The sequence below is a fragment of the Ammospiza caudacuta genome, chromosome 9 (assembly GCF_027887145.1).
Source record: "Ammospiza caudacuta isolate bAmmCau1 chromosome 9, bAmmCau1.pri, whole genome shotgun sequence".
NCBI classification, from domain to species: domain Eukaryota; kingdom Metazoa; phylum Chordata; class Aves; order Passeriformes; family Passerellidae; genus Ammospiza; species Ammospiza caudacuta.
In genome coordinates this window covers 27,364,747-27,385,832 of record NC_080601.1, presented here as the reverse complement: position 1 = coordinate 27,385,832, position 21,086 = coordinate 27,364,747, and the positions used below count along the sequence as shown (strand labels likewise).

Here is a 21,086-nt window from a genome sequence, read left to right as displayed (position 1 = left end):
TTTCTCTCCCAAGTGTTATTCCAATCCATTTATACTGGGGAAAAAGCAGGTTTGCTGCCAGGCAGCATATTTTCCACCAGCACTTGTAATTGTTGGGTGGCAGAGAGAGGTAGAGACTCTGGTTTCCAGGCTGGAGGGAGAAAACGTGGCCAGGGTGTGCAGTGGGCAGCATTGTCATGTGCCCAACCATGAATTCCAGGTTTTGCAGGGATGTGGGCTCAGCTGTGTAAGCAAACCCTTCTGCCTGCTCACTCCTTGGGGCGGGCAGGGAGGCAGGTGGCCAACCTTCCAGCAGCTTGAGGGATGGAGAGCTGCCCTGGCGTGTAGCTGCAGCAGAACTCTGTTTTTAGCTTGTTTATTCTTACACACACACACGTGGGCTACGCAAAGCTGGCTGAGCCAACCTTGATCAGCAGCAAAACAAACAGGTTTTACTGCTATGACCTGAAGGCCACATCAGCTGCTGAGCTTCGCTGGAGCAGGGACAGCTTTCATTTCTGTCAAGGAGAGGAGGCTCTCATATAGGGCTGGCTCAAAACAAACATTGTGGTGGGCTGCTCAGACTTCCTCATGGAAGCAGTGATAAGAAGGCTTATGCAAGAAAAGGAGGTGATTTGAAGGAGCCAGCATGGCTTGACTGAGGGCAAATCATGCCTTACCAATCTGGTAGCCTTCTATGATGGAGTGACCGCAATGTTTGTCAAGAGAAGACAAAATATCTGGACTTCTGTAAGACCTTTGACGTGATTCCACATGGTGTCCTCATCTCCAAATTGGGCTGCATCCAAAATAGCATGGCCATCAGGTCAGGGAGTGGATTCTGCCCCTCTACTCCACTCTGCTGATTCTCTGCACACAGTGTTGCATCCATCTCTGGAGTTCTCAGCACAGGAAGGACATGGAACTCTTGGAGCAAGTACAAAGGATGATCCCAGTGCTGCAGCATCTCTCCTATCAAAATAGGCTGAGAGAGTTGTTCAGCCTGGAGGTTCTGGAGAGACATCGTTTTGGCCTTCCAGACCTTGACTAATCCATAAGGCTTAGTCAAGGTCTCTCCAACATCTACAAAGTTGAGGGAGACCCTAACTTAAAATCTCTCTTTTGAGATTAAAAAATTATCTTAACAAGTGAATTGTATGCCCTATAGAAGCAGTTCCTGCCCAGCATTTAATAGCTCCTTTCCTCCAAGCAGACACACCTGCTCTACCTCACTGGCCCTGAGCCACCATGAGACCAGACATTGCAGGCCCTGAAGGTTTACAAATATCCACTGGGATATTACAGTGCAGATCCAGACCTTTGGGGCTTGGGATGTCTTTCTCCTGTGCTGCTGCTGGTGATGTTGTGGCACACCGGTTGAGCAGAGGCTCCAGCAGCCCTGCAAGATGGGAGGGCTGGGCAGAGCCCATTTGCCCAATTTGGCCTCACAGTGGAAGATGGAAACAGAGAAGTGAAACTGTACACACTGTCTGGTCAAAGCAGGTACGTGGGAGGAACTGAAGGAGTTCAAGAGAGCAAGGATGCGTCAAGCTAATGCCCTTAAAATGGGCTTCAGGCTCAGCTCAGCCCACACTGATCGTTTCATCAGGCTTTGGACAAGGACAGTGGGAAAGTTTGAAGTGGTGGTAGCTGGAAATGAGGGACGTGCATTCCTCCTCCCCAGCCCATTTGTGTGCAGCTGGGGAAGAAAAATGTCTCTGTTGTCTGCTGCAACCAGCTTGTTTGGTCTTCTCCTCCTCCTGGTTGTTTCCTGTTGCATATAAAATTTCTTCACTTCTCTATCCTAAAATATTGTAGTTTATCTTTTGCGGTTCTGTGTTTCACATCTTCCTGTGCTCTTACCCTTGCTTCCTGCCTCTTCTGTTTTCTGTTTCTCCATTAGCTCTGTAAACCCAACTCCCCGAGCAAGTATTTCTACCTTTCAAGCTGCTTACAGAAGCTAGATGCCTTTTCTAGACAAACCAATCCCAGACAAAACTGTCCCAGCCCTTGCACTTATGCAGCTGCTCATCTGACCCTAATCCATTTTAAAAGGAGAGTGCTGGTGGGTGAGGATGGAGTCAGAGGAGGGAAGTCCTTGCTTGCCAACACCCATGGGAGAAGCAGCATTTTAACTCTTCCCTGATCACTTCAAACTGATTATTCCTGCTCTCTTGAGCTTTTATGATCATTTTATTAGGTAAGGGGGTGAGTTAATCTCTCTTTTAATCAATCCATAATTTAGATAACTGCATTATGTACCCATCTTCTGCCTGCACTTCCTCATTCATTCTCTGTGCTTTGCAGACTTCCTGGCTGTGCTTCAGTGGCGGGTGACTGAACTGAGTCTTCTCTGCATCACGGTGATTGTAGTAATGTGAAGTTTAATGAGCACCTGCAAAGCTGTGTAGCAGGTAAGTGCTCCAGGGGTCATTCTTCCTCCCAGATTTGATGTGATTTAAAAAAGCTTCTTGATGGGCTCTCACTAGGAGATCTTGAGCCTTGCAGCAGAAATGCTGAAAGGAAATTGGTGTGGCTCATAATTTAGAAATGTTCCCAGCAGTGAGGTACAGACAGCTTCTTGCAAAGCTGAAGTAGCAGTGTTGTGAAGGTTTAATTTGGAAATGGCTTCAGTGTGGAAGATCAGTGTTAACAGCCTTTCCCTTTTGGACTTTCAGTATAAAATTGGCTTTATCTAACTGCTTGGTACAGTTGAGATCTAGTCAGAGAGCGATGGCAGAGGGGAACAAAAGGTTCCAAAGCTTTGCTGACATCAGTTACTGATCCGTTTTCTGCTGTGGAGGAGAACTTGCCAGAAGTACCTTACCCAGACTGGTAAAGTACTGGAATTCCCCTCTTCTGAGTGTTAGAGGGAGAGCAGATGCCTGGAAGTGCCTGGACAACTTCAGATGATCAAGGGTGACAGCAGAGGCAAAGGGAAACAGTGCTTTCACAAGCCAGCAATGTGTGGAGTTTTCATGTTTGTATGAAAACCCCTAAAAACACAGAAAGGAGAACTGGGTAAAAGCAAGATGTCTGGCAGGGCTGTCCTGTGTGTGACAGGAGGCTCTACAGGCAGCAGTGGTGGGAGGGCAGGAGCTGGAGCTGATGACAGAGGGAGCTGCCAGAACAGCACTCCTGGCTGCCACAATGTCCTGCTGCAGCTCTCAGTACCTGTTAGCTCATGCACTCCACGTGATTTTTTTTTTTTACTTACTTATTCTGGATCTGTTTTGGGTGGTGTCTGTCCCCTTTTTCCCATCAGAGTTCAAACAGCTGCTCTGCTCTAGCAAAGCTCAGCTCAGAGAGTTCCCTGGCATGCTCCTCCAGCCAGCCCCGATCAAAGCTGTGAGAGCTGGCCCACTGCCATTCTCCTGTGTGTAAATGAAGCTCTTTCTCTTTTTCCTTTCCGTGCACCATGTTTCATTATTATCCCTCTCCAGAGGCAGGTTTTTCTGGCTGATCTAGCACGTTATTTGTATCAGCAATATTTGCCTCAAGGCAGAGATGCTTTTTCAGCAGGTATATGGAAAACATCTGATGCATCCCACTGCCATGTATGTGGCTCAGAAAAACCAAGCATGGTGTTGGCAAGGATGAGGAGCATTGCAGCCAGCTGTTGCAGACTTTAAGCCCTGCTAGCTAGGCACAGTCTCCAGCTCATTGGGTTATTCTGGTTGCCTGGCAAAGGAAAACTGTTACTGTTCCTTCACTTTTGAAACCAGGGGAAGAGCACGTAGAGAAGGTTCTTGTGCCTGGGCAGGAAAAGGGACATGAGTTATAAGGTGTCAGCTGAGCCACCTGTGTGGTTCAGCTCATCTTTCCCTGGGTTGCCTCTGGGGATGGTGGGTGCTTTCAGTTGAAAACGTAGAATTTGTAGTAAGACCCAGAAAAACCAATGTAAATCAGCTTGAGAATGCCTTGCTTTCAGCTCTTCCAAGCTGCAGAGAGTTTGGTAGTGAGCACCTGATGAGGAATGGGAGCAAATGGTTCCCACGCTGTTTGCAGGGAGGTAGAGAAGCTCCCTGAGACAAGATACCACCTGCCTGTGCCAGGATCCCAGCAGGAATCCAAACAGCTTGTTTGGGAGAAAGCACATGCAGTGATAAGGAGACTTTCCTGCAGGTAGGGGCAGCTAAGCAATAGTCTAGACTGCCTCAGGAGGCAGAGATTCGCTGGAAGCTTTTCAGAACAAAGTAAACAGAGAGTTGGCGGAAATCATCGAGGCACAGAGTAAGCCATGCGTGTAGGCAGAGGGAATAAACTCTATTGCTTTTTCAGACCTCTTTTTCCTTGTATTTTTTAAGCTCCTGTAGAGTGGCAGAGCTAAGGAGATGTTCTCAAGCTTAAAATGTCACACTTGATATTCATACTATTATGCTTCTCAGAGGGGCTTGGTGTTCTGTATCTGCACCCAGAATGCTTCAATCCTAATCTGTTTCCTCCTGGATGTTCAGGTGCCTTTCTGCCACTGGTTTCAGAAGAGAATTTTATTTCTAAGGCCTTTTGGGGATTTAGCAACCAAATACATTGGGACTATTGGAAATTTCTTGAAGAGGGAAAACATTTGAAGTTTCAGCAGCACACAGACACCTCTGCACTGCAGATTGCAACTCATTCATGGTAATTAAACTTGCCCTTATCTTCCAGCCTTGCAGGGGCAAGAATGGATGTCTTTATTTTGGCTATCTGGAATCCATCATTTGACCCTCCCTTCCTGTAACACACAATGACAGAAATTATCTGGCACAGTAGGTGACTTAAGGACAGAACTCCAGTGTGGTCCCACCTAGTGAGCTACTTTGCTCAGCTCCCACCTAGCTATGCTCAGCCTAAGAATCATGGTCATGCTGTTCTGCAGCCAAAATCAAAAGATGGTCTGAAGGTGCTTGGATAATGTTTATCCCACCTTCCTGTTGACTCATAGCTGCATTGTGCTTTTGGAAGAGGTGCAGGGCTATGATCTCACGCTCTGATAGAGTTACAGGCAGAAATGTTGACTGAAAGGGATGTGTTTGTGTGCTAAGGCAGCCACAACATGTGCTCCCAGCTCAGCCTTGTGTTTGCTGCTAGTCCTGGCCGCTTTGGGTCTGCCATGTGGAGCTGGAGGCTGTGCTCCTTGCTGAGCTGCTTGCCTGCTCAGCACAGGGGGTTTGTGCCTGTGAGCAGGGGCCCCAGCCATGACTCACAGCTCCCATTACGTTGTAACTCAGCCTTTAAGTGAGAGGCTGTCCCTTGGCTTTCAAACAAAGCCTTCCTTTGTTGTGCTTAGGTTATAAAGAAAGCAACCGTATGTGCTCACCCCACACATCCCAAATGAAAACCACGTGGCTTCACAGCCTTAATATGTGTGTGTTTGATATTTCTGCTGCAGCACTGCAAGTTACATTGCTCCTTTCCCCTTGAGTCTTTTTAGAGATTTTCTTCCCAGCATTCAGTTTACAAATTCTTCAGCAAAACAAAGAGCTTAGAGATGTTTCCTTTTCTTGGTAAGAAGAGGGGACTGAGCAGAGAGCACATGAAAATTATTAAATATGAGTGCATGTGGCAATAGGCTGTCTCTGAGTCATTCCCTTGGGTGAAAATGGCTCTGGGTTGGTGGCCACGGGTGCTGAAAGAATGAGCTTCATGGAAATATTGTAGGTAAGTGGGGCAGTTTGTTTTCTTGTGTATGACTTTTTTTCTTCTGCTGCTTTTTATTTATTCAAACTCATTTTGAAGAGCAGGATTAGCCAGAAGTACCCTGCAGCCAACATATTTTTGTGCATGCGTCTGCCTTGGCAGTTTTTAGGTTTATGGCAAGTGAGCCAAGACTGGGATTTCTGCTTCCCAAAGCATTTGTGTTGTTTCTCCTGATCTTTTCTAGAGTCATTAGGTAATGAAGTAAGAGGGTTTGATTCTTACTCAGAGGCTGTGTGCAATGCACAGTGTCTCTGCTTAGATCAGGGAGTCATCTTGGTGAGGGGCAAGGAAATGGGGCAATGCCGTAAAAGTGCTCTTGTTCTCTCTTCCTTCCACACCCTCTACCCATCCCTGCAGGGGCTTTCACAGTCAGTTGGGTTGTGTTTTGTTTTTTAGTTTATTTAAAGAACTATATTGTGTTTAAAAAAAAAAGCTGGAATTTCAGGCAACAGAATAAAGCATTGCTTTTGATTTCTGTGGTGACGCTTTGGCAACAATAGCCAGCTTTTAAATACAGTTCTTTCCCTATTGTTTGAATACAAACAGCAGTGACTAGTTAGCAAAACAATGGTCCAATATCACACAAACCTTCAATCCCATCCAGTGGTTTTGGGTCCTGCTTAAGCAGATACCTGGGCCTGCAGGTTTCCTGAGCTATGAGTGTGGCTTTGTCACTGAGTCAAGACTGTGATGGAGTAGAAGATCTCAGATCAGCCAAATTCCCAACCCAAGATGATAATTTCTTTTTGCTGTGTTTTTGTTCAGTGTCTCAGTGTGGAAGTGTCTGGTGACTCCTGTGCTTTCCACTGTCTGTAATATGTAAGTGCTCGTTGTTCATGGCTGAAATGGGACTTGATAGTTTCACATGTGAAATGTAATCACTCTGCAAGTCATGTCTGTGCCCTGCCAACATCCACATGTGCTCTTCTGAGATGTGCTGGAGTGCTGTATCCCTGCTGGGAAATCAACTTTCTAATAATGCTTCCACCAATTATTTTAATACCAAAGCATTTATTCCAGTGGGTGCACGATTAAGTTGAATGTACAAGGATGCATATTCTTACCACAGGATGAGGAGAGCCAGGGTAACCACTGGCTGATTTAACAACACTGGTGTGGGGTTTTAACCCCTTGCTGAGCATTAAGTGGGGAAAAGGAGGGCAGATTTAAACAAACATCTTGTCAATTGATCTCTTTCTCCACTCAGCACCTCTCCCTGAGGTGAGTGCCAGGTGGGACCCATGAGCCATGGCTGCCTCACATGCATGGAGCTGTGGTGTGGCTGAGGGGGTGACAGCCAGAGCAGGACCCAGCATGAGCACCAGGTGGAGGCCAGAGAGGATCTGTGCAGTGGCAGTGCTCCATCCATTGTGGTTGACACTCTCAGGCTTTTGGTGGAGCAGCAGGGGTGTTTGTCCATCTGTGCTGATGAAGGATTGGGCAAGAGAATGACCAACTATTGCCCAGGCTCCCATCATGTTGGGTTGGAGGAGGAGGGTGCTGGTAAGGGTGTTAAGCTAAGGGTGTTTTCCTTTGCCTGTTTCTTTTCTTCTCTTAAAAAAAAAAAAGAACTCAAAACCCACAAAAGTTTGGTTTACTCCAGTTGTTTTCCTCACTATTAACAGACAAAACCAAACAAAATTTATTTGGCTTAAAAACACAAGCTGTTCCTGGCTGTGGTCCTACTACAACAGCTCAATATGTGGGTGGGAGTCACATAACATGCACACTTCCTACCTTTGCCCTCCTGCCTCTCCTGCGGCCCACACTGTGTTCCAATTTGTAAAACCCCTTCTTGCCATAGCAGAGGGAACCCAAGGCACTCCACAGACTGTATGCCCTGCTTGCTAACGAGGGCTGAGCTGGCTTGCATAGTCAAAAAGCAATAAAAACACATTCAGGCAATGAGCAGGATGCTGAGTAACACATTCCTCATGCTGTTGGCTGTCTCCTGGTCTCCATGGGCACCCTCTCTCAGGTCCAGCCTTGCAAGGAGTAAACAGTGAGTGCTTTGGGGACATGAGGTGTCTCTGTGTTACTCATTACTTATTAAAGTTGCCTTTAATGGTGGCTACTGCCTCCTGGGGCAGGAAGAGGATCATGTTTTGATTAGTGTTTTGATTAGTGTCATGATACCTGTATGCACTGAGAAACAATGACTTAGAAATGGGCCCAATAAATCCCCACTTGATGATAAAACTGAAAATCTAACACGTGCCACATCTCTTTGGGTTTTGGAAAACAGCCCTAGAAGGCAAATAGCTCCCTTTGGGCCAGGAAAAATACTTTGTACTGTCTAGGGTTTGGGGTAAGGGGGACCATGGATTTTATGGCAATAGCTTGTAAATGCACCTGTGTACAGTGAAAGTTGAGGCAGGACAGGAGTGCCTCTGAACATCCTGAGTGCTACTGCAAAAAGAAAACAAAAAATCTGTCCTACTTGTACCCACAGTGGGCACTGGAACGTTACGGGGTTCAAACTGCAGCAAGGGAGACTTAGCAAGGCCTGAGAAAAAGCTTCCTGATGGCAAAGGCATTACATGACAGGACAGGAGAGAGATTGCCTGTCTTTCCTAGGGCCAGTCAAGCTCTCCTCTGCTCGGAGAGAAGCTGACAAAGTCTCTCATTTGGACCTGGGGCCGCCCAGCAGTATCTGCTTCCAGAGCACTCTCAGTGCCCCTCACGTGCTTATTCCCCCCGAATCCTCCTGCCCGTGGGAAGGGAGGGCTATCTAGTCCTGTACACAGGATGAGCATCAGCATTTCCTTGGAAATACCTGATCTGGTGACCCCCAGGAGGAAAATATTGTGTGCACAAAAGTGCACAGCAGACCTGTTGGGCAGGATGTCGAGGCAGGCTGCGCAACTGACCCCGTTGGCACTGCAGCAGGCCCGGGACAGGATGTACACAGATATTACAAAAGGCTCATGTTCTCAGTCAAACAGCAGAACAATAGCTGTCAGGCAAGTGGCCTTGTCCAACTCCTGTGCTGTGGCCAAGCAGCTGATCTGGGGTGTGGCTTCCAGGCATGGTTTGGGAGGCAGTTGCTCTGCCATACCTGACTGCCATAGTTCTGTGCAGGCCAGTTAGCTTGTTCTGGTTTTAAATGTGGTTGTGTTACCAGTCTCAACATCCAGACCCCTGCACCTCATGTATTGGTGCATTTGGTCCTTCCCCTCTTGAGGCTTTTGGCTTTGGCTCTCCCCACAGAGCCAAAGACAGAGCCCAGTCCCACCTGTCTGTGCTGAACCAGCTGTGATGGTGCTGGCAGTTGGAATTCAGTACTTTGTCTGTAGCACTAATTGAATGCTGAAAAACAAGTCAGACCATGAGTTAGAGCTGCTGTGGCTGGCACTGTTCTGTCCCAGTTGAGATCTCATCCCACTGATGTCCTGCACACAGCTTAATTCATAGGGGCTGAAAGAACAGCACAAGTTGGTGCTGCTCAGGCTCTGAATTGGATTTTTATCCCTTATTTTCCTGTCTGGGCTGTGTGTGCTGCAGCTGACTATGATCAGGAAATGGGAGAGCAAGAGCCTATCCTGGTGCACTGTGTTGTGTGAGTGTGGGGTTGGCTAAGAAACTGCATCTGTCCAAGTTTTGGGCAGTAACAATAATACTGACGTGCGTCTCTGTAATTCCCATTTCTCTGTCATTGTGCAAGTTTCTTACAAATCAGAGCTTGTAGTCCCCACTAAGAGAAACTATGATTTCTTTCAGTTGCAGCTGGATCTTATCTGTGAATACCTGCAGAGGTGGCAGTGATACTTGCAAACTGGAGAAGGATATGGTGCATTACTAAGGGCTTTCAGCAAACTTTTATTATTTACTAGACCTTCATATGTGCAGCAGAAGCTTTTCTCAGACTAAACATTCAAAGGCCAGAAGGTAATTTTTCACTGTTGTAAGCAAAAGAAGGCATTGCAGGGCTCCCAGAAGCTCAGCCATGAGGAAGCACAGCTGGGCTGGGCAGAAACTCCTCTGACTGAGGTTCACATCTTCCCAGTAAGAAAGTCCCAGGTTTAGTGCCTGGTTTGACCTGTTAGTCTCTGCAGTCAAAACAAGTAGCAGAGTCCTTTCCAAACCTCAAGGACCTTCCCAATAAGAGAGTCAGAAATTATATTTGTTCCCATGAAAGTTCTGGTTTCAAAAATTTGGCAGCTTTCAATGAAAAAAGGCTCCCAACCAGCTGTATTTTCTATCATCTACTTGAAATGCCTCTTTTTTTGCAGCCTACCAAAGCAAAATACAATGTAGCAGCCACCTATTCATTGCCTTTTGTGTCGGCCAGATTGCAGGAAGCAATCGAGTGTGTTGTAAGTGATGTCTTGGCGTGTTCAAGTGTAATACTGAACTGCACTCAGTGGCTTGACTTGGTTTTTTCCAATTTAAGAATCAAAGCTTCAGCTCACTCCTGTCTGGTTTATTGCTGAACACCAGCCAGAGCATGTTTTGCTTACCGTGATTCAAAATTTACAGGAATAAAATGGCTGAAAAAATAAAGCTGCATGAGGAACTCCTGAGTAAAGAAAGTTCACTGTTAATGAAAGGGAAATACTTTCCCTTGTCTTCAGAGAAGGTGGTTATCTGGGCTCAGAGCACATGAGCAGCCTGCAGAGGCAAGCTGCCATCTCTTTCTTTCCTTTGCCAGGCTGAGCAGGAGGTTCTGAAGCTGGTGTGGAAAAGGGTGTGAGGAAGGCTTAGGGTCATCAGAAACTAAGCACATGTAGCTGGAAGGGACAGGACATTTTTATGACTTTTTGCATCATCATCATCTCCATGAAGGACTTTGCTGCCCCTCAGAGCAATCTGTTACAGGGTGGCTTGGGAAGGGGCACACATTGCCACAGGGCAGCAGCTGCTTCAGGCTGCTCCACACAAACCCTGTAGGAGCTCTCTGATGCTCCCAGGTGAGGAGGAGAAGCTGAAGGTGCAGCTGCTGCTGCCTGACTCTGTGAAGGCTTCCTCCTGTGCCACTTCCCTTTCCTTATGGTGTGCTACCTGGAACTGTGCTCCAGGCAAGCCAAACATCAGTAAATTGTGCAGCAAAGGGCTCTCAGATCAGCTAGGGTGAGAGCTGGCCTCCTTGTGGCTTCAAGGCACCAACCTGAACTGCATGACAGCAGCATTATCATTCCCCTTCCTCTCTTGGGGCTTCTGCATCATCCAGGACTGCTCTGGAGCTGGTCAGGATCCTCCAGCCACGGAGGCAGCTTCATGCTTGAAAGGATGAGACCTAACCTGCCTGGGAGCTGAGGGTGGAGGGCTGTGGGTGCTCTTGGTGGACCCGTTGAACATGCCAAGTGCTGTAGGATGCAGCTGATTGTTTGTAATCAGGCAACAGACTGATCAGCTGTTTTTATCTCTCTGAAACCTCACTCCCAGCTGGAGGGTGGGATGGTGTCTGCCCCCTCCCTTCCCAGGGCTGTGCAGAGTGGTCATTAACCCTAACCTTGGTGAAGCCCCTAGTCACTACAGCAGTGAGTGCCACAGAAAAGCTCAGAAGGAAACCAATTCTAGTGCCAGAGGCAGGTTTGAACAAGTAGCATCACATGCTGGGCAGTGAGCAGAGACAGCTTCACATCAAGACAGTGAGGTTTCACATACCCTGGCCCTTCTTCATTTCCCAGGCAGCATTCTTTGGTCCTCCTGAACCTTTCCCAGCTTTGTGCCCACATGAGAAAAGAGGGGTCTCTGCATTCTCACCTGGCCCAGGGAGCAGAGCAAGAGCTGCTTTGGCTGCTGTCAGGAGTGGCCTACCTGTGACCACAGCACCTTCTGGGGGCTTTTGGAGCCCCAGGACTGCCACAAGAGGGTCTGCAGAAGGTAGGTAGGATGTAAGCCTGTTACTGAGTCCAGATGTTATTTATGCTCTAAATGGGAAAAAACTGTCAGGGTGAGAAATTCAGAAAAGGTTGCAGATTGCTTTGAGAACTTGCTATTTTAAAACTTATGAATACCTTTCTTCCCCCACCCCCCCATATTTGAAACGTTGCTAAATTTGATGCGTAGATTGAAAAATTGCCATTTCTCTTTCTTAGTCTCAAGCTTGGAAAGGTTTGGACTCTCTCCCTCTTCCCCACACAAAAGCTGTCTCAGCCTGAGCAGGCATAAATATTTTTATCAGACTTAAATAGCTTGGGCTGAAGTTAAAAGCAAGGGAAAAGAGCAGCCTTTGTTATGGGGAGTGCTGCAGCGCCGTAGCAGGCAGCGCTACTGGTTTCACCTGTATTATCGAGCCTTTCATATTAGCCAGGAAAGCTGTGTCTGAGAGGTGTGGGAATGCTCTGCCTGTACCACCCTGGCTGCTGCCAAGGGCAGGCTCCACTGACTTTGGCCACTGAGCAGCATTAACCTTAAACCTTAGGTTAATGTTTGGCTTCATTTTCTGGAATGAGTAGCTGCAGTGGCAAAAGGGCAGTTTTGACCAGCAGAACTTACTCTGGGCTGAAAACAGACATACCTCTTGCAAATCAGTGTGATCTGAAGATCTTGTCACTTCCAGTTTCCAGAGGCTGATGCCTGTAGTGCAACTGAAGGAAGAGGTTGCTGCAAAATGAGCTAGGGTATCCCAGAATGTCAGTGTGACCCACAGTGAATTCAGCTGAGCCAGCCACTGATGGACCTGGGGGTGTCTGGCCTAACCCCTGCTGCTGGCAGAGCTTTGGGACAGGTGACCTGTGGCAGCAGTGTGCCCATGGGCAGCTGGGCCTGAGAAAGAAGATCCTGAGGAAGCTGACTTCTTTCAGCCTTACACACCTCAGAAGTAATGTGGTAACAGTAGAACATTTCATCTGCTGGGACAGTGGTCGAGCAGAGCAGAGCAGTGATGTCATCCTGGTCAAGACTGCAAGAAGGAGGCACCTGGCCCCTGGCCATGTTATTTTTAAGCTTGGAAGGCACACGTGGTCTGCAAGAGGGTAGCACTAAGGAAGGGAACTCACCAGCACTTCCTGCCCTGCCCCAGCAAACTGATAAAGCCCTTTGCAAAGCAGGGCGACCCCAGTTTATTTTTATAATGTGGCCAGGCGTAGAGCTCATAGAATAACTGGAACACCCAGATTTGGGCATTAATTCAGTTTTAATTCATTGCCTGATGAATTAAGAGTTAATGTAAATGTAAAAAAGGACAAGATAGGGCCACAAACTATTTCCAGAGCAATGTCTGCATAAGAACATTCATCTATGCAAGTGCATGGGATCTAAAATAAAAGGGTGGCTGGTAAATGTTACACAGGGAGGGCATGGAGCATTATCCTGAGCACCGTGTGAATTTTCTTGCTGCTTGGACAATGCATCTCAATCCTGTTCCCTTCCCTTGTTATTCCAGTCCCAGCCCTCTCATAAGCAAAGATAATTGTGTGCTGAAGGATACAGTTCCCATGTACAGTAACTGCTCACACTGAGGAAATCCAGGTTCCTGCAATCAAAACCAGAGGTTTGTTGTGCAGTTACAATAACAAGGTCCACTGGGGTGGATCTATCTTTATTGTGTGCCCTGTGGAGGCATAAATGAGATTGCCAGAGATATTTTCCTTCTTGCCCAGATGCTGGGACAGCAGGGTTGCTGTGGCACCAAAACATGCTGGGTTCAAGCCAGGAAGGAGCTATTCCAGGGGGTGGGAATTACAGCCCTGAGCCCCTGGAGCACACAGAGTGCCTCACACCATCTCTTAGCTGTCTGTGAAGCAGCTTCATTCCCACAGTAGCATTACTTAGATTGCTATTTCTGGTCTGATTGATGAACTATGTTATTGGTAGACTTTATTTCTGTAACAGAAACCCTTCTCTCTCATGCACTTTTGAGGCATTAAGCAGCTGTCCTAAAATTTCTCAGCTGGAAGAAGAAATATCCCTGCTTGTGCATCTTGTCCTTGCTAGAAAGGGGGACTGGTGAGCTTCCAACATCACAGCAAAGGGTAACAACTTCAGATTGTACTGCCCTGAGCAGGCACTTGGGCCCTTGATAGTGATGCCAGCCCTCCAGAAACAAAAATGCCAGCTGGAGGAGACAGCCCAGGCTTTAGCCTGAGCACCATCTGGCCCAGCCCTATAGGAGGCCTTGGCAATGTCCCAGAAAGTTGGGAATTAAATCCTTTCATTGTGAGCCCCATGGATCAAAGCCATGGTGTTTACTAATGTCCTCCACAGGTCAGTAGTGCAGTAATCACCAAAGATAAGCAGCCTGATGCTTTTAGAACCACTGGGCTGAAGGAAACCGTTTCCATTTTAGTAGAGTCTCTGTCTGTCCCTTTTTCTGGAACTGCCATCATGAGCCATCCTGGTGGCCAGCAGAGTTTGCCACAGCCTGATCCTGATGGTGCTGAAAGGCAGGAGGAGCTTTGCCTGTAATGCCTGCTATGAAACACAAAACTGTGCAGGCTTGTTCCCACCCAGGTGCAGCTCACCAGCAGGGCAGTGAAGGTTGCCCTGATCCAGGCAGGCTCTGCGGGTTCCCAGACATGCTTAACATGGAACATGGCCAGGACAGACCTGCCTATGCCACTGCCACATCTGAAATACTAACTTTATGTTGAGGAAAAGCAGTGCTCATCTCCAGTGCTGTTTTTTACAGCTGGGGAGGTTCTGCCTGCTTATTTCTTTCCTTTTCTGTCCAGGGAATTTTAAAGGAGAGGCAAAGGAAGGATGTGCCCTCCCATACTGCCCAACAGCATCGTAGTGGGTTGACAGCAGGAAGTGCCTTCAGAGTTCTGTTTTTTGAAGTTCATTTGATAAGAGCCACTTTCATCCTCACCGTCAGCTGATAAAGCCTCTTGGGGAAGTTGCTTGATAACTTGCAGAAATGGGTGTGCACTTAGTGGTTTCTAGATTCCAGCATTTTTTCCAGGTCTGGAAAGGATGTCAAAGTTCTTGTTGCAGTGGGGAGTTTCTTTCATTTTTGTACTTGAGGGAATATATTCCAAATCATGGGTCATTTCACCTTTCTTTCTCTTCCAGGGAAGGAACTGCCATGCCCGTGGGACTCTTCCGGGTGTGCCTACTGGTGATCACAGCCATTGTCAACCACCCGCTCTTCTTCCCTAAGGAGAATGGCACGGTCCCTGAGCACACAGAGGAAATCATCCAGAAGATGAAGGAGCGGGAGGAGAGCCTGCGGCTGGAGCAGCTGCGCTTGGAGCAGGAAATCGCACACCAGGAAGCCACACAGAAGGCTCTGGAGGAGGCTGCAGTGGTAGTGGAGGAAAGCAAAGAGGGAAGGGTCCGATGGGATATGTGGACTGCCCTCTCCATGGTCATCTTCCTGCTGATCGAGCTCTGGAGGCAGGATTTCCAGGAAGGGAATTGGCAGGACATAGGAGGAGAAGAGGATGACATGGCAGTGCTGGGGAAGGCATTTAAAGGAGTGGCCTTGCCCGACAAGGCTGTCCTGGCCAGCTTCTATGAGAAGCGTATCCTGGGTACCACTGGAGACATGGCCAGGATGCGGGAGATGGTGGAAGGCTTTGCAGATGACCTGCTGGAGGCCTTGAGGAGCGTCTGTAACCGGGATGCTGACATGGAAGTGGAGGATTGCATGGGTGTGGGGAGCATGTATGAGAACTGGAGAGTGCGCAAACCCTTCGTCTGTGATCTGATAGTGCCTTTTGCTCCCCCGGAGCCTTACTGCTTTCGCTGCCAGACCTGGTGCTCTGGTGACTCTTTTCCCCCAGATGAACAAGGTTATGGCACTATCAAGGTGTGCAGGGCAGATGAGGATGTGACGGGCTGCATCTGTGACAAGACAAAACTAGGGGAAGATATGCTGTGCCTCCTCCATAGCCAGGTCAGTAGTACCAAGCCCAGCAGTGAGATGGAAGACCTCCTGTGCTTCAAAAATACTCAATATCTGGATGCTGACCAAGTCATGAAGTGGTTCCAGATTGCTGTCACCAAGGCCTGGAACAGAATCTCCCACAAATATGAATTTGACCTTTCCTTCAGCCTCCTGGACTCGCCAGGAGCCCTGAAGATAAAATTTAAATCGGGGAAATCTATTGCCTTCAACCTCACCCCTGTGGTGCAGTATGAGAACTCTGACGTTTACTTCATCTCCCACTTCCCTCGGAGCAGCCTGGCAGCAGATGTTCCCTCCAGCACCCACTGGTTTCTCACCTTTGCAGTGTATGAGAGGAGGTTCATCCAGCTGGTCTCCAAAACACTGCCTGCCAATGCCTGCCACGTCAGCTGCCTTCAGATCCTCTCCTTCCTCCATGGGAAGCAGTGCAGCCTCACAGGTCCCAGTGGGCTCACCAACTACCACCTGAAAACAGTGCTGCTGCATCTCCTGCAGGCATGTCCCGGCCAGGACTGGGCCCCAGAAAAGCTGGAGGCCCGCCTACAGGACATGCTGAAATTCCTAGAGAAATGTTTGCATGAAAAGAAGCTTTATCACTTCTTTATTGGCAATGGGAAGGTACCAGCAGAGCTGGGTTTCCCCATCATATTTCAGAGGGCTGAGCCTCTCAACCTTTTCCGTCCCTTTGTGCTGCGCAGGGACATTTACAGGAAGATGGTGGACACGTTCCACGAGATGCTCAGGAACATGTCTGCACTGATAAATGAGTACACAGTGCACATTCCCCTTGCACACACCAATGGGATCCGTAAGGAACCCCTTTAACCAAAGCCTAACTCTAAGCACAAGTCCAGAGGGCAGCTTTCTGAAGCCTCCTGGAGACAACTGACTTTGCCAGTAGAGCTTCTTGTCTGGAGCTGAACCAGTCCTGGGCCATGGTTCCTGCTGAAAGGAAGAGGCTTGGGGGGAGAATAGGGAGAAACTGGAAGATGTGGTGGTGAAGTAGGTTTCTGTTCCACTGCTGTGCCTGGTTTTATGCAGCTAAGAATATATTTTTTCTATTGTGCCTCAGTCATGCTACAGCAGTGGTGAGCAATAAATATATGTCATTTATTCAGATGCCTGCAATGCAAATGGGGGCGGGGGTGTGATGGTGGCCAAATACTTCATTTCCTTCAGAAGGGGCAGATAAGAAGAGGGTGGGGGAATCAGAGACAGGATCTTGGGATCAAAGGAGCCTGTCTGCTTGCAGACAGCAGGAGCTCATTCACCAATGGGAAGTGCAACATCAGTCTACATGCTGGTGTGGAGAGGAGGAGGGTCATGCACAAGGTCTGGACTGGATGGAGGTCCTTAAATAAAGCACAGCTTCAGAACTATAGTTAAAAAAAAAAAAAAAAAAAAAAAAGAAGAAGAAGAAGAAGAAAAAGCCTTCGTGACTGGACTTGCAGCAGTAACTTATATGGCTTGTCCTGTCCTCCAGAAATACTCCTGCACATTTTTTTCTCCTGTGGGAGGATGTAGCAGAGCAGGGTCTGTGTCTTCAGACCATTTCATTTGAATCTTCCATGGGAACATGGCTAGTGGTTTATATTCCTGCCCATTTTGTATGGATCAATGAACAGGAACTTTTATTATCTTAGATAAAAGAAACACCACTATTGGGTTCTGACATTTTGGGTTGTTTGTTTTCGTTACCTCGGGGCACTACAGTGTAAGAACAGCCTAGAGAGAAAGGAAAAGCAGGGCTTGAACTATATAATCTTTGAAGGTCCCTTCCAGCCTAAACTATTCTGATTCTATGACTGCTGTAAGTTTTGATTTCGTAAAAGAAGCAGTTCTCCAAAATTATCCTGTAATGAAGCCAATCTCAGAAGTCTGGAAGCAGGAGTGATCACCCTCCATTTGAGAGTGTGACTCTCTGCACATGGTTTTAATTAGGCCAAGGCCAGCAGGGAAGGAAGGGATAAAAAAGATGCACATGTAGTAGATCTGAGCAGTGCTGCTTGCAGCTGCCTTATGATCCATGTTGCATCCCCTTCTGTTCCACATATGCAGGCAAAAGCTACTTTATACATTCTCTTCAATCATTTTAAAGACTGCTGCTCTGAGGATCTGCACTAGTAGACTGTAATTTGCTGAGCTGGGAGTGCAAAGGAGGAGAGCTGAGCAAGGTGGCTTTGCTGAAGGAGAGGACTCAGGAGATCCTCACCCTCCTGAGTGTGGAGTCCAAACCAGGGCCCCAGTGCATAATTGCTTTAGCTAGTCCCAGAAGCCTGGCCTCCAGTGCTAGGGGACCTTTCCCACCATTTTCTCACACTAGGATTCCCTGCAAAGTTTTACACTAGGGCTTCCCTTAATCCTGTTTACAAGAGAGTGGTGGTTCTGTGAGGTAAGACCTGTCAGAGATCCTTTTACCATCACTCCACAGGTCCCTTTTTATCAATCCTCTCTATCACATCAGAGAGAAGATTCAATCCTGTATCACTGCTGGAAGCAGCACACAGCATGAAGCTTGTTATCCTGCCTTATCCAGTTGATAAGCAAACTCTCCATAGACATGTCCTCTCTTCCCTCTTCCTGGTAAAAACTGTTTCATCACCTCATTGGTGTCTGCTCTTCTCTGTCCTGCCACCACTGAGGGACACTTCACACACAGAGGCAGAGGAAGCTGTAACTGCTGTCTCCACACCTGGTTTATAAGAAAGCACAAATGGTGGCAGAGCTATGCCCAAAGTGCTGCCTCCCTTGGCTTTTATTATCACAGGTAGTTAAGTAGGGTCTCTGAACAGAAAGTAAGGGGTAGGTAGGAATGGGGGAGAAGAGGCTGGTGGGTAATGACAGTAGGAAAAAGTCTTGGATCATCAGTGCTTACTTCAGCATCCTTGGTGATGAGTGCCTGGGAGACTGCCAGGAGAGCAGCAGGGCAGGACTAATTGCTGACGCTAACGAGTGCTGTAAATCCCTGGCTTTCCAAGTACAGCCAAGAAGGCTTTCCCCAGTAGGAAAAAGAGCAGGAGCAATCTCAAGGGCCATGGCAAGCAGGTAGTGACAAGCAGAGGTACAGGGAGGGTGGGTCAGTACTGGAGCCTGGAGGCTACCTCAGAAGCTGTGTAAGTCGTTTGCAAACCCAGGTGATTTGCCATTTTTACCTGCCCAGGTTTACTGCAAAGTGCCTGCAGCAGACCCAGCTTTACTTGGACTGCTGGCATGTAAAGCAGGCAGGTCACGCTGGAGCAGTTGTGGTTGAAGTTGCTTCTAAATGTGCTCCCAGCCCAGCCAGAGAGAAATTAGAATTTCTCTGCCATTTCCTGTCAGGAGTCTAAATTTAGACTGTCCAAAGAACAGAAACAAATTTATGACCCAGGTCTCTCAGGAAATGACATTCTGAGTAGAAAAATAACTTTTATATAAGGTTGAGCAGGAGGACCATGAGAAGAAAAGGCTGTTGAACAGAATAAGGTAACTCCCCTATTAAAATGTCAGAACAAAGCTTTGCAACACCAGTTGCAAAGGGCTTGTAAACGTGCCCAAACTCGCCTTTACACAGCCCCAAGCACTGCTGCTCAGACTCAAAGGGAACCTGAACTGATAAGTGGATTGAATCTTTTGTTCTTTGTTTTCTGTACTTGTATGCCTGTTTTCTCTTATGCCCAAACTGACCCTGAAGTATTCCCACGGGGTTTAGTTGAACAGAAGCTGGAGCTGAATCAAGTAATTTATGGATTTGATCCCACTGAAAGCAAATTGCTTGGCATAGTTTTCCTACATGCAATATGCTCATTTTGCCCTGAGCACCTTTAAAGTGATCTGGTCTGTGCATTTAGGCTGTGAGGGGACCCACTCATACCTGTTGGGGGGAAATGTTATCTGTGATTATAAGCTGTGCTTCAGTCAGCCTCAGAGTGGAGATCTTCCTTGGAAACCAAGGTATAGACATGTCCCATCAGAGGAGAGCCTGGTACACAGTGTTTCTTTAGACCACACTTCTGCCCTGGTACAAGGAGGCTGTGATGTGAAGCACATCATTCCTTGGACTTCCTTGTCTCTCCAGGATCAAATCTTTGCCCACCAAATACTAGCCTATTAGTAAGAGCCTAGACTCACATTTCACAAAATAAGGTTTATAAGACAATTCAGTTTCAGCAGCTGCCAGTCAATAAAAATGTCTTAGGACATTTTAGTGTTGCCCATGGGCAGTTCTGCCTTGGTTGAAATCTGGGTGGGTGATCATAGGAAGCAGCTTTAAAGGATGGGAGTAGAACTGAGATTTTGTGGTTTAAAGTGAAAAACGTTTTTTTAAAACCAAACTGCTTATAGCAGTTACCTGAGTAACAAACATATCTTTGGCAATGCCTGTATCTCTGTGAGATACTCTAAAGAAAAGTAAACAGCCTGTCCTGGACTCTCAGTGCTGTTCTTGCCATTTGCTAACCAGGAGAATTCAACACATGCACTCCGAGTGCCTTCCACTGGTTTCCAGCCACTCCCTGAGCCCTCAGCTTGTGGTTTTAATATTTTATTACAGGCTCTGTCAAAGCAGTGGAATTAGTGGTGAGTTGATAGCAACCACTGATCTACAGCATAGCCTCAGGAGCCATTTGCCCTTAGAAAATGTCTTGGTCTAAGGTTATTATTGCTGTACAGGAGCTGAATGTCTGCTAAGGGGTGGTGTTGGGTGTTCACTGTTAAGCAGCCACAGAAAAGAGTTTCTCTCTTTCCAAGCTGCTCTGTATACAGGTATATACAGGGGTATAAAGATGTAGTTTAGCCAGATGATCCAAAAATTTATCCAGTATTCAAGCAGCAGGATTGAGTGATTGTTCACCAGCCATTTTTAATGCAAAGTTTTTGCAGTGTTTTCTCTGTGGTGAGGAAGTGAGACTTCAGGCACCTGTAACAGCTTTGCTGCTGCTCAGTGAGGAGTTGTCTCACAGCACCTACCTGGTAAACAGCTTTATTTATTACTTGGGTTTTTTAGAATTGGGGGGGGGATGTGTGTAATGTGCTAGCTCAGAAGCAAAACTGTAGTAAAGAGATGAATTTGGCAATGCAGCCAAGATGGGCACTAATACCAGAACTCTCCAGACTAAGGTCTTCCTTGATGGACAAATGCTGTACTTAAACCACTGCTTCTATAGCAGGACACTGTTGAATTTGTATAGATCTCATGCAGCTTTATTTATAATAAAGGAAGTCTTGTACAAAATCTCAGTGAGCATGAAGTCTCTTTTCTTTCTAGTTCCCTGCCAAATGTTTCTAAGAGAGCAGAAGGAAAAAGTGGGGATGTTTCCAGTGTGATCCCAGTACAGGGAACCCAGCAGCAAGAATTCCTGGAGAAATTATTCCAGAATAAACTGCAATATGACAAAGTGGGACAGCTATTCCAGAATAATGCCAGGGATGTCATTCTTCTTGAGAATATGAATCCACAGGAAATCAAAGTAATTATTCTAAATATGTCTGCTTAAAAACACCCTTAGCAAGCCCTAAATAATGCTGATAGATTTTGCCCTTATGGGCTGAACAAGAAATCTCCTGAATTTCCATTTCACCCAGAGGAATCCTCTTTACCTGCTGATTTTATGGGTATCCACAGCCAAGTTCAGCAACCACCCACACCCTGCTT

General features: G+C 47.2%; 1 protein-coding gene across 1 annotated transcript; it reads left to right on the top strand.

Annotated features, from left to right (window-relative positions):
* The first annotated feature begins 2,076 nt into the window (after nt 1-2,076).
* On the top strand, nt 2,077-20,622 carry ITPRIP (inositol 1,4,5-trisphosphate receptor interacting protein). Its single transcript, XM_058810328.1, has 2 exons — nt 2,077-2,393; nt 14,620-20,622. The coding sequence occupies exon 2, from the start codon at nt 14,633-14,635 to the stop codon at nt 16,280-16,282; it is 1,650 nt and encodes a 549-aa protein (XP_058666311.1). The 5' UTR covers nt 2,077-2,393; nt 14,620-14,632; the 3' UTR covers nt 16,283-20,622.
* The last annotated feature ends 464 nt before the right edge of the window (nt 20,623-21,086 follow it).